This window comes from Platalea leucorodia (genome assembly GCF_965183815.1).
Source record: "Platalea leucorodia genome assembly, chromosome: 4".
Lineage (NCBI taxonomy): Eukaryota > Metazoa > Chordata > Aves > Pelecaniformes > Threskiornithidae > Platalea > Platalea leucorodia.
The window spans coordinates 62,842,237-62,856,193 of record NC_138826.1 but is presented as its reverse complement, the minus strand read 5'-3'; the positions used below and the strand labels follow the sequence as shown (position 1 = coordinate 62,856,193).

At 41.6% G+C, this 13,957-nt stretch overlaps 1 protein-coding gene across 1 annotated transcript in view; it reads left to right on the top strand.

The window, feature by feature from the left end:
* Positions 1–11,661: 11,661 nt before the first annotated feature.
* The window catches only part of MTPN (myotrophin), a 44,450-nt gene continuing 42,154 nt past the window's right edge, over positions 11,662–13,957 (top strand). The window contains exon 1 of the mRNA XM_082309587.1: positions 11,662–12,088. Coding sequence (XP_082165713.1) covers positions 12,017–12,088 — 72 coding nt within the window. The 5' untranslated portion in view covers positions 11,662–12,016. The remainder of the gene's footprint in view (positions 12,089–13,957) is intronic.

Genomic DNA, 13,957 nt, shown 5'->3' with positions numbered 1-13,957 from the left:
CCACTAGAGGTCAGGCAGGATATAATTCATGGCCACAAAGAGATGGGAGATGTTTGTAACAGTGCCGTTAGTACCAGAAATGAGTGACCAGAGTGACATTTACATAAAAAGATTTAAATATTCCCTACTTTTCATGTCACAAAGCAAAACTGTGCTCTTGAAAGCTGATATATTCAAGGCAGATCACATGCACTGGTATAAAGGTAATGGTGAGGAAATAGTTTTATTAGATAGACAACAGGTGTGCAGTTAAATATGGCCATTCTATACAAATAGAAGTTGGTCACAGTAAACATTTCACTCAGCAAGTGTTCAAATCTACCCAAAGTTTACTAGTTTACTGGATGTTTGGTTGCCACCTGAAGCAGTTTTTCCACATTGCTTTCATTATATAAAGTTGTGTGAGAGGAAGAGAATATGAAGTAGAAAACCACTGTAATACTGTTTTTCTTGGCTGAATGAGAAATGCAGCCCCAGCCTTGGAATACATACAGAATATCATATTGAAACATTCAAAATAGTTCAGCAGCTACTTCCCTGAATCACACAGTCAGTTGTCGCTGTTTTGGTGAGCTCCTCAGAGACATCTATTCCTTCAGCGGAAACAGATGAGTTAAGCTCAGTGGGTGCACAGATGACCACTTCTTGTCACAAAACCAGTAGCACTACTCAGTGGGAGAGCTGATCTGCAGCTGCCAGGGCCCCCTCTGCCTCACAGGCTTTTCCTGTCCACAAAAGTGCTATTTCTGATCACAATGCCTCTCCCCCCACCCCCCCCCCCCAACATACATGGTCCTGTTCCCTTGCAGCCTATATAGGGGTATAAGCTCAAAGGTTAGGTAGCAATTTGTATTTCACAGAGTATGTTTTAGAGAACTTCCTCAAACAATCATGTTTCTTTTTCCCCATATACCACTTCACTACCCGGTGCACTCATCGTCCTGCCTGATTTGCAGCTGAGTGCTCTGATGGCACTTCTATATTTCTTGGAAGCTTATATTCTTGGAAGCATTTAAAATAATTTCACCAACATTGACATTAAGGTAGGCTCTGTTATCCAAAAAAAAGGCTACAGTGGCTTTGGCTAGCTTGCTTACTTGCAAATAGCTATGTTTGATCAGATACCATACCCAGAGTGAATGAAAGAAATTATTGAAAATTTGGTGACCTTTACTAAGCTAAGTCTGTGATAGCTCTGTCAAAAACAGCACATCCACTGGGAATATCATTTTATTCAGGTTACCCAAAATCTGTATAGGTACTTGCCATCTACTGGACTGTGAGATAGTTAAGTACGTAAGTCCTTAGTGGTGTTAGGCAAAAAGAGATAGAATAAATTTACACCTACTTGCCACAATATGAAATGAAATAAAAAAGGTAAGAAAGACATGCGTAATATGTGTTACTAGTTAAAAGATAATCTGCTAATCTTTTAATACTTATTGATTTCTGATAAACCTTTCCCTGCTACAACAGCTGTCATCTTCAACAGATAGTAAAAAATAAGTAAGTCCTGCATCTTCTGTGCAGCTGCTTCAACATCAGAATTGGCCTCACACAAAGCGGGGAAAACCAGGAACTGGGAACCCTTCTGTTCTGGATTCTTATCTGAAGAGATAAACAAAAATTAATGTCTAATTGCTACCTGTAATGGTGCAAACTTGTTTCTGCAACTGTGGCTCATACTGACTTGCTTATTTATAGTAGGAATGATCTACCTCTGATCACTATGAATAGGGACTACAGAAGTAAGCTGAAAGGTAGTACAAAAGTCTCTTCTGGTTCCTGTGTCCCTATACATTTTATATATGTGACATTGCCGTTTTAATAAGTCTATACCATATGCATAGACAAATACCCATGCATCCTCCAGTTTCCTTAGATTCCTCCAAGAAAATAAAAACAGAGAGGGCCAAGAGCTCATCAGTTTCCATGGAGAGGAACAAGGAAATATAAAGACACGGAAAAATTCACTGTTTCTTTCTTGTTTTTATTTCCACCTCCACCGTAAAGCCCTGAATTTCACATTGCATAGCAGTCAGAAATTGGAGAGTAACACCTGGTGGATGGAAAGAGAAATAAATGTCACAGCTCCATGCACAGGACAGTACAAGCTTTATTATTAGCATGTACACAATGTAATCTACAATCGCATTTCAAATGGGAATTGTGAGAAAACACTCCTAGCACTCAATACGATGCTATTAGTGATTCTGCAAGTTAATAAAGACCATATTAGAAACAGAGGACAGATATGGAATGATGCATACACAGTATGTCATCAGTATGTGTCAATTTATCCAGATAGGCTATATTGACATGCTGCTTCTATATTCTATCCCCTTTGGCAGAAACAGATTATGTGTCTTCACAAGAATAGTGGCAGAGCTCCTGAGCATATTGACTGAACGGAGCAAAGCATGGATAACAAGTGGCTATGCAAACTCATGGTGCATGAGCACAAAACTTTATAAATAGCTATAGCTGCAGAAATACTCCGGGCCTAGGGCTCTCCCTCTCCTTTTCTGTGTTATTTGAGACTTTATAATCTCATGAATCTGCTAAGAAATTAAAAAAAGGTGTTCATTAGCACATGTAGGGTTAATTAAAAGTACAAATAAACTATGTGGCAGAATCAGGAGGGGCTACGATACATAGTCTTTTCCATTATTGAGGGTAATGCAGACACTTTGGGAGGCACTGGCTAGCACGGTGAAGAGACACCTAAGCTGCTTCCACTGCTCCAGCAAAGCATCTCCTAGGATGAGAAAGAGCAACGCAAATGTTTATGTGTACAGGGTATATGGGTAATGGAAGAGTTACAGTTTGTGAACAGTACTGATGGCTGTACACTATGTCACTGTACCTATCACAAACATTAGCAGCTATGTTTCTGAAGTGTGACGTATACAGGACACAAGCAATCTGACAGAATACACTGAGCACTACTTAGCTGTCCTGTTGAGACTACTGTAAGGGTCCTGCAGTATTCCCACACACTATGTTGGAATAATGTATGTTACAGGTTTGCAAGGGCCTGCAGTAACTGCACCATTAAAGTGGAAGATACAATTTTAAGCTGTTTTTAGGATGTCATTTATTCCTCCAACCCCCTGCTAAGACTATGGAGAATACAGCAAAAACATACCCTGGCAGGATAGAAGGGGCAGCATTGCAACACAACACTGCTCCAGACTGTACTGTACTGGAGATCCTCACCAAATTGAGAGCAAAACGTTTCATAATCCGTACAATCCGTGTCACAGGAAGAGATATTCACCCACTCAAGGAAGCTATTCCCTTTTGCAAAAGAAGGGCTACGTTCTAGCCCACACTGTTACATAAATAGATTATGATAAGAGCATTACCACAGTTCTGCCTCTGTTAATATGAAGGGATAGTCCATGTATTAAATAGCAAATGGACAAGAGAAAGAGGAAAATATGGAAAGAAAGAAAGAAATGAGGAACAAAAAGGACAAAGCTAAAAAAAAAAAAGTTGTTGCTTTAAACTAAGGAAAAGCTTGCTGATGAAAAACTGAACACCAAGGCACATTCATATCTGAAAAACACTGAAAAGAGATCTCAAGCACAGCATTTTTAACTGCTATATCCTATCCGTATTTTTACAAGAAAGAAGCAACTGGAGACATGATTGCAATATAAATGATGTAAGAGTATGGATAATTATCACGAAAGAAGAATATTTTTATTAATGCGGAAAACCAAACTTTTTCAGTGCTGTACCAGGAACAAGTATCTGCAGTGCAGCTAAGGCCTTTCTTACATCTGTTTCCAAACACATTTATTTTATGACACAGTCTGCAAAAGCAGAATCTGTTCCATTTTTGTGAAGAAATCTGCCTTTCGACGAAGTATCCTAATTCTTTTTTTTTAATTCTGCTCCAAAGATGAGTAGTAAAAATCATAATTGATTCCTCACATTTATCTATCCTGCATCTCAGCAGGAACAACTCCATCAACCATATATTTATAATATTTTTTCACTGATATAGCATCCTACATCTGAGATTCTCAAGGCTCTTTAGAATTGTAGAAAAGTATTGGATTATGGATGGGAAAATGAAGACATAGGAAATGATGGTTTGGACAACAGTGTCTCCCTGTGGCACTGTGACTGTTACTGTTATTGTTTCATGTTTATTAAACATCGCTAGTGAAAACTTTAAAACCAAGAAAAAAAAGGAAGTTATTGTCCTTGCCCTTTGATTTATAAGCAAAGACTGGTTCATTAAACACATTACAATATACAAAATATCCTATTAGAGTGTTTAAATCAGCACAAGTATACATAACTGGATGAGTTTTGCTATATTATATCAAAGGTCTTTGGTTTATCCTCTGATGCTCACAGGACAACCAGTGTACCAGCAAACAATCTGCATAAAGCCAGGACTGTAATGGTCTGAAATGGTACATCTCAGGGTGGAACTAAAGGTCCAGATTTTATTATGGTACTGAATGGAACATTAACATACATGTTTTATCCATATTTTTGAATGTTCAATTAATAAATTCCCTGTATATAATCTGTATGATTAATCTGGACATTCTAAACTTGAAAACTGTGGTTTTGATTAAAGAAGATTTATTCCATACTTCATAATTGTAAGCTATGTACTTCCTAGAACAATTGTAGCTTAGATGAAACACACAGACTATATACACTGTAAAATCTGTGTATGGTACTCAGGCAGTTGCGTTTGCTTCTACTGCTCACAGCTAGAACCATAAATACTGTTCCATAAAACATTCAAAGGGCAGAAATACAGCGTATTTCAGCTGTTTTATGTGGGTGATATAAATGCTCATATTTAAGTTTCATTTTGTAAGTTGGGATGCTGAACTAAGGTTGTTCATTTTGTGATTTGGGTTGAAAGTGGAGGGTTTCAGACAGTGCTTAAAGCACTAAAAAAATGATGAGACTGTTCCAAAAGGAACAAGATTTGGAAGCCAGCATTCAGTGTCTCTCCTGGTTGCAAAATCTTGCCACCATGAAAAAAGGGGGGGCCAGGAAATTCTCAGCTTAATAAGGGTAAGGAAACCCTAACAGATGCTGAAGAACACAGTCCATGAATGGAACATTGCAGATCTAACAAGCAAAAGCTCCAGACGCAGCTTTCTCTGCTCTGTAGAAACTCAAAGGGTTCAGCAGCACCTTTGTAGTTTTTTCAGACAGAGCTGTTTCCTACTAAAAGCAGACCTATGACTATTCTCCAAATAAAAAACTGGAAGATTGCACACAACAGTCTGCTATCTCAAGGCACTGATCAGGATGGAAATGCAAGTGGCAGCAAAGAAAGGTTTAAGTGTAAAATGCTTTATTCTGGTTTATCTTGAAACTTTTAGACATTGTTTTGTTTGTTCTACTTCTGGTATTACCCAACCTCTCCAGTTGTTCATTCACCCAACATACAAGTTACACCAACTTACACTCACTTTCCAAACTTTAACTTTCACACAGATGTCTTCTCTGAATTAGGATGAAACTACATGAGATGTCATTTTTTTTTCTCAATGGCTGTCCTTTCTAAAAAAAGGCAAAATTTTGCTATCTGCAATTCTCTACAGAGCCAAGCAATTTCACTTTTCTAACTTTTTCTAAAATCCTAGAACTTCACCTACAGTATTAGAATTATTTCCATGCAGCTGAGCAAGTTCATAATTATTTATTTTCATTTAACTAGAGAATCACATTGGTATCACTTTTAGTAGTCTATTGTTTATTGCTTTAACGAGTACTTTGAGAAAAATGCTGTTTATGTTTCCTCTTTCTTAGTATCAGTCCCTAATGTGCTCAACTCTCATTTGCTTACTAGCAAAAGATTTCACCTTTGTCAGCACTGCAAAGCCCATACTGTTGTGAAAAAGCAAACTGCAACCTATTCAGACTCTTGCACCATCAGCAAAGCTTTGGGCTAAGTTCTCCCGATTGTGATGCTCAGCTATACTGAACAGTCCCTTGCTTTGGAACAGAGACTGTGCTGTCACTCATGCCAGCATGAGCTCTCCGGTGTTTAACCCTTCATTGCAACAGTTCGCTTGAAGGCAATTTCAGCCTTCAAAGGAATAATCAGTAATGAGTAATTGATCCTTTCTAGTCATCGCTGTGAGGCTGCAGATGGAGTACTGGTTCTAGTTTTGGGCTCCCCAGAGTAAAAAAGACATTAACATACTGGAGTGAGTGCATCAGAAGATGACCAAGATGATAAGACAACTAAAGCACATGACATATGACAAAAAGCTGAAAGAAACTGGCTTGTTCGGCCCTGAGATTACAAGCTTAAGGTGGGGGCAGGGGGATCTTACTGCTGTCTTCAACTACCTCATGAGAATATAGAGAGAAGACAGAGCAAAACTTTTCTTGAAGAGGTAGGTATAAGTTACAACAGAGAAATTTTTATTAGATATAAGGATTTTTTTTCGTTTCTTTTGTGAAAGCAGTCAAACATTGGAACAAGTTGCCAGGAAAAGTTGTGGTTTCATCACACTTTGAGATATTTACAATGTGACTGGAAAAGGCCCTGAGCAACCTCATCTAAGTTAGCCCTGCTTTGAGCAGGGATTAGATCAGATGAACTCCAGAGGTTCCTTCCAATCTAAATTATTCTGGGTTTCTATAATTTTATGATTTTAATTTAGAGAAATAACTGAGATTATCAAGAGATAGTATCTTGAAATTCCATTTCCTATGAACTGCTCCTGAAAAGAGAAACCATAGAATCATATAATGCTTTGGGATGGAAGGGATCTTTAAGGGTCATCTGGTCCAACCCTCCTGCAACTGGCAGGGACACCTTCAACTAGATCAGGTTGCTCAGAGCCCCATCCAGCCTGTCCTTGAATGTTTCCAAGGATGGGGCATCTACCACCTCTCTGGGCAACCCGTTCCAGTGTTTCACCACCCTCATCGTGAAATTTTTTTTCCTTATATTTAGTCTAAATCTAGCCTCTTTTAGTTTAAAACCATTACCCCTTGTTCTGTTGCAGCAGGCCTTGCTAAAAAGACTATCCCCATCTTTCTTATAAGCCCCCTTTAAGTATTGAAAGGCTGCAATAAGGTCTCCCTGCAGCCTTCTCTTCTCCAGGCTGAACAACCCCAGCTCTTTCAGCCTTTCCTCATAGGAGAGGTGTTCCATCCCTCTGATCATTTTTGTGGCCCTAATAAATAAGGTTGTAGAAAAAAAGTATCTTCTCACAAAGATTTTAGTTTATCTTAGTCATGAAGACAGTAATAATGACTTACACCCATATTCTTGTAAATAAAAGAAGGTACAGCACTTAAATGTGAAATGAACAAAGAAAACTATAAAAAACTACTGGCATCTACAAACGATACTAAAAGAGAGAAGGCCTACAGCCAAAATGAGATTTGTACTCTGTTAATAAATAAGCCCAGCCTGGTTATTTATGGGTCAAACCTCCAAACCATTATTCACTTTCTGATCTTGCTGAGAGTATTTGTCAACACTGATAAGCTCCTTGCGTCAGTTTTCAGAGCCAGCCCCTTGCTTAGCAATTGCTAAACTGACTGCTCGATCATGTTTACTAAATAGTGTCCAAGGAAAAAGCAGTTCCACTCCATGGGAAGATGCATTTCCACAGCATGCTACCCTTCCTCACCACCAAAGGCTGGCACTCAAGTTACTGCATTACTTTGCAAGGCCCAGCCTCATTGGGATTCATGAACAAGTACCAAAGAGCTGGAGCTATATGTCTGACTTTCTCTGCTTCCCCTGCTATTTCAAGAGCCACAACAAACACAGTTAATAGTTGTTGGGTTTCCCTGGCTGCAATCCTGCTTGACCACGGAAGAGAAAAAATAACTCTTATTTCCTTTTCCTTTCCACTCCCTCTTCCTTCAGACACTTCATATCACAGATGGGAAAAGCAAAACCTGGCCCTATATATACATATTGACTTTTCAAATACTTACACAGATTTTCTAAAGGTTAGATTAGGAAGAAATTTATTTGCAGTAATGTCAGCAAATACTAAACTATTTCACCAAAGATTCACACAGCTAAAGAAAGAACTCAGGGAGACAGGAGATACTCGTCTTTCATATCCTGTATAACAAGGTTTGAGATGCATGGACCAAAACCCAAAACTTTTTTGGCTACGATGAAGTAAAACTGTTGCTGGATTCAAAAGCTAAGGGGAAGATATTAGTGTTTCTTCTCTGGTAATCTCCACAGCAAACAAACAGCAACAAATAATATAAATATGACCAAATAATAAACAGAAAGCCGATCAATTGTCCCATTTTCACTTGTCATTCCTAGATCTCTTGTGTCAGTTCCATAACTTTATCTAGTCTGCTGTTAACTTTATTATTTTCTCCTCAATAGAATGCATTCTGTATGATGATATTTTATATTACTGCTTGGCTATTGTTGCTGAACTAACAGCTGTTGTGTATGAATTGTTTGGTATTACATAAAGGGAATATAGTAAATAAGAGATCAAACACACATTTTTAAATAAAATCTGCAAGGGTACCAGTATGTATTCAAGTCTCTGTCTTGGGTTTTTATGTTGTTCTTTTTTCTTGATTTGGATAGCTAAATTTATTGGATTGTCTTGTATTCTAGACTATTTTGTGTACTGCATTTATGACTTATACAAGCATATGCATTATATAATAGTAATGTATAACTGAATGCAACAATGAATTACAATTTCTTGGTTGAAACAGATAAATGGAAAACTACATTTATATGCAAAAGTATATGGGCAATTATATGATGATAAATGCAAAAAATAATGGTTTATATTCCGTAAGTGAGATTCACTTATGGAAGTGAAGCTCTGGTCAGCAGAGCAGGATGAGTCTATGGGACAGTTTAGCAGTCATGTAGGCCTTCAAAACAGGACTCAACCAGTAAGCAGACAGATGAATTTCATTTCAACGGGAATAACTGGGCTAGAGAAGGCACAGTTCATTGACCTAGCCGTCTTCCTACACCTTAACTCATTGTCACTTCCTGCTCCTCCAGCCATTCAATGCATCTCATGCTTCTTCTCAAATTTTCTGGAGGATGCGGAATAGAAATAACCAGGTTTTGATCAGAAAATGAAGCACAGGTTCATAGAGAAGATACAAAGATATGCTATGCTGATGAGGATAATGTTCGTTCTTTCTTGTAATACATTTGGCTTATATCTCTATTGAAACACAAATGACTTTTTCTTTAGGGGTCTCCTTTATAGTATAACTCTTCTGGTGCATGACTTGCATGTTGCGTTGAAACTTCTGCTGATGAGACTAAAATACTATTTTGAAGTAGGTAATGTCATCAAGTAAATGCTTATATCCAAGAGGCCAACGTAAACTCTACAGCTAACAGTTATGACTCTCTCTCAACGATGAACTAATTCTCCAACCAGTGAACTTGCAGCGTGGCTAGTATGGTTAAAGACAGTACAAAGAGCAGATCCTTTCCACAAATGGAAAGTGATTCCACTACTGCTTACAAGACAGACAGGGGAAGTAGAGAGATGTGTAAAAGCAGTGCCTAGTTTAAGGATTATAATCAAATCCAGGTCTCACAGACTTTCTAACTTTAGTACCGCATTTCCTTTCGAATAACTACAACTTTATAATGCTTTCAAGAGAAAAAATTCTGTTTAAGAAACTCCTTTGCTAAACACATATTCACTGCATTTCTTTCACTTTTTTTTCCTGATTAACATGTCTAAGAATCAAAGTTCTTACACGTACATAGACTTCTAAGAGTTGGAACTAAAACTGAAAAAAGTAAAAGGAAAAGAAAGAGGGCTAAGGCAGTGCATTTAGCTTTTAAGGCATATATGACAGCATCCCACAATTAGAAAATGGTCTCAGGTATGGGTTTTTATTTCTGGATGCCTGCCTGAGAGATCCGGTATTAGTCACTGAGTAGACAAAAGCCATTTATAATTTGGGCCTGAAGGTAACCAGTGAGTGTACCTATAGGAAAGGCATGTATCAGGTAGAAGGGGAGAAGTATCTGACTAAACCACGTACTTTAGGTAACAGAACTTGTAGAGAAAGAGGGAAGTGTGAAAATTTTTCTGCTTCAGTGATGAGATAGGAGTAAGGATAACATAGGCAAATTGCTGGTAAAATTGAAAGACTGGATTCACAGGCTAGTGAGTACAAATATGGCAACGGAAGTGTCCAGCAATGTTTTAAAACTGTCACAACTTGGCTCCTTGATGCATATTCCAATATCTATCTAAGTATCCAGAATGTTAAATATGTTTTCACCAGACTTATTAACTCAGGATTATTTAGCCTTTCTAAAAAAGGAAGAAATTGCATTTAGCTAATTAAAAAAATCCTAACTTGCTTACCATTTCTGCAGACTGCAAAATTAAGCACTGAAAAATTCATACTTATACATGTACAGGAAGCATTTATGAAACAATGCAAGGACACTTGACAATTTGTCTTTGACAGTTTTTTGTTTTTCTTTAATGGCATTAGGGAAGGGAACAAGGACAAAATCATGTGTTCCAAAACTTCTCAGTTTATAAGTGAAAGCAGTAATTAATCCAACTTGAAAGGGTACAGATTTTTACTTCCTTGCAAGTAACATTCTAGCTATTTCAGCTGCATGCCATTTAATCCCTGACAAGAATCTGCAAAGCCTTACATATTTAACATTTCTGTAGTTCAGAAATAGAAAGAAAACACAGAAAAATCACGAGCTGTGTGGCACCACCACCCCGCCTTACAAATTTTCTTTGGCTGTATGGTGGAGTGCCCCCTCCTTCTCATTAATAAGAGCATTGCTGCCCTTAAACAGTATCTGTACATTTTCATACCGTTGCCAGACTGGCTACAGTCACAGCAGAGCAGCTCTAGCTCCAAGGGCGTTGGGGATGCTGCTTGCCAGAGGGGTTTGGGAAGAGCGGCTGCCTGTCAGCAGTCAAGCATGAGTCACACAACAGGCTGCATGTTCCATATGCAAAACGTGCGGTTTCAAAAAACAGACGCAACCACCAAGTGCCAACACATCAATTAATTATCACATACTTCCTTTTATGTCTCCCCGCTCTGTTTTGGAAGCATTATGATAATTATTCACAGCATGTTCGGTGCCTCGGGTTTTACAGAACAGCTATTTAGGCACTTAGTTCCTCAGTGGGGACAGATACTCGAACACGCAGCTCTTCAGCCGGTTTGGAGGCAGGAGCCAGCGGCCCGCCGCCCCCTGGGAGCCCAGCGCGGCCCGCCGCTCCCCCGGCATGCCGCAGCGCCCGGGCAGAGACGCAGCGCCCCACGCACATCCTTCGCAGGGTCCCGGGCACAGGGTGAGGTAAGCGTAGGGTTGCCCAGGGCCGAGTTCCGCAGGGCTCGCCTCCCAAGCCGGCGGCAGGCTCAGCGGGGCCCCGCCGGCGAGCTGGCGAGACGGTTGGCGGGGCCCGGCGCAGGCCGCGGCACCATGGCAACCCCCGGGCAACCGGGGGCGGGGCCGCCGGCGGGGCGAGGCCGCGGGAACTTAGGGCGCATGCGCCGCAGCGCTTCCCCCCTCCACCCCCCCCCGGTATCTCCGGGAACAGAGGGACGCTCACGGCGGGCGCATGCGCAGCCCGCGGGCTGCCGCCGGCGCCACTTTGCGCATGCGCCCCGCGCCCCCCACTCCCGCGTGGGTGTCTCGGTGGGGTGGGTAGGGGACCGCGGGGGAGGGGAGCTGAGCTGAATGGAAACCGGAAGCGGAAGCGCTGCGCGCAAGTAAACCGCTTTTCCCTTCAGTCGGGCGGATTCTCCCGTGCTTTCCTCTGCTCGCGTGCCCGGCCTCGCTCCGCGGCGCCGAGCCCCAACCGCCCTAACTGCCGCTGGCCTGCCCCGCCCCGCCCAACCGCCCGCCGGCAGCGAGCGAGAGGGAGAGAGCGCGGCCCACAGCCGGGGGAGGGGCTCCTGCCCTCCGCGCCGCCGCCCTCGCTCTGTGGAGGTGCTGCCGGCCCCTCGCCGCCTCGCCCGCCCGCGTCTCTGCTAGGCGGCCGCGATGTCTGACAAGGAGTTCATGTGGGCCCTCAAAAATGGAGACTTGGATGAGGTGAAGGACTATGTGGCCAAGGTAGGAGGCGGCGGCGGCGAGGGCCTGGGGTGGGCGAGGCGGCGCTGTGGGCTGAGGAGGGACGGAGAGAGGGAGGGATGTGCTCGGAGCCTTCTGGGCCCTCCGTTCGGGGGTCGGCCGGGTGGGGTGGGGGTGGGTGGCAGGAACCGGGGCCTGCCTGGGGACAAACTCTGGGAACTTTCCGGCGTAGTGAGGGTCCAGGCGGTCGGGCGGGCTTCCCCTCCCCCTCCTCGCGGCCTTCTCGGTTCCTGTGCGTCCTCCCTTTCTCACCCGCCGCCCTTCTCCCCTGCTGCCGCCCGGGCGACCCTCCTGCATGCGGCTGAACTTATTATATGTCAGTACATGAAACTTTCTGGATTGACAGCTCAATATCGTAGTCCTGCCTCCCTGATCTTGTATGTCTATGCGTATGTGCGGCCTCGGTTTGGTTATCCTTCCTCTCTGTACCTCAGGGCTCATCCTTAATAGGGTGATGCTAAGCTACAGGGTGTGTTGAGGCTTAACTCATTAACCTTATGTGAAGTGTTTTGATATCTAGTTAGGGCGAGTGCTACAACAACAGCAGACACCCATGTAATGGGTGAAAAGTCTTCAGGTACATTGTAGTATTTGGAGGCTGGAATCTGTCCTCATTTGCCTTCAGTTGTCAATGAGGTTTGTGGGAAAATTGCATGTACCTAAGGGTGAGATTCTGATTCCGTGAATCCTTAGTGTTCAGGAATATTGTTTAGAAACTGCTACATCAGAGCAGAAGTTTACATGTAATTTAGCTGTAATTACTTAGATCCCTGAACAAGTTAAGGATTGCCTTTGGGAGCTTGACACATGCTGACATATCTTGCTGTGATGACTTAAGTTCTTCCTACTCCAGTTGTCTGCTTTGCTTGAAAGTTACCCAAACTTGTAGTGCTCTTGGCAAAATGAAATGTGTGCACGTACTTCCAGCTGCTTTAGTACAAAGTCCAACAGCTTAGCGTGAATAGTCTTCTCTGACAGTTTCAGCTAAGCTACTGGACTTTGCATCAAAGGCACTGTGCACTCACATGCTCTGCTCTGTCTGTAAAGTGCTAGAGGTAATAACTGGGAATAATATAATTATCCCACTTCAGCTGTTTTTTAAGGGTTGTGTACCCATATCTGTGTAATAAAGTTGGATACTACATTGATGTGTCTTATTTCTTCTCAGCTTTGGGGGCCTCCAGAGTGTTTCAGCAGCAGATTTGGATTCTTCCTACAGCTTTTACAGGAATTCTATATACATCTAGAGAACTCGCTGCACACTAGTGATTAACAGATCCTTGTGTATCTATTGTTGAGGCGAAAACTTTAGCAGTAACCATCCTGAGTCAGTTTATATCTACAGGATCACTGAAGTACTAATTGCAAAGCTGTTTTTATATTCCCACTTTTCCTGAGTTGTACTGCAACTCATGTAGCAAATGGATTTATGTGATCACTCTTCATCCGCTTCAGTTCAAAGTCAAATACTTCCATCTGCCCCTGAAAGAGGCTTGAGCCTCGATGATGCTATAGTAAAGAGACTGAAGAGCATCATCTAACTGCACTAATGAGGTAGAAATCCTTAAAAGAGAGATACTGTCTGTGGTTAGATGATTACAGTAAAAGAAGCCTACAGTCCTTGAACAATCTTACATTTTAGAACTACTTCTCATGTAGAAAGTGAATAAACTATGGGAATTTTCTGCTTATTTGTGACCTAATCTTGTTCATTCTTTTTCCCCCAATTGCAAATATACTTTCTATCATCAGCTGTTAAGCATTCTACTTGCCAGTAACACAAGAAGTCTAATGTTTTCTTTTCGGTCCATTAAGTTTTCTTGACAGATTGTGGGCTAGTGAACTTAGCCT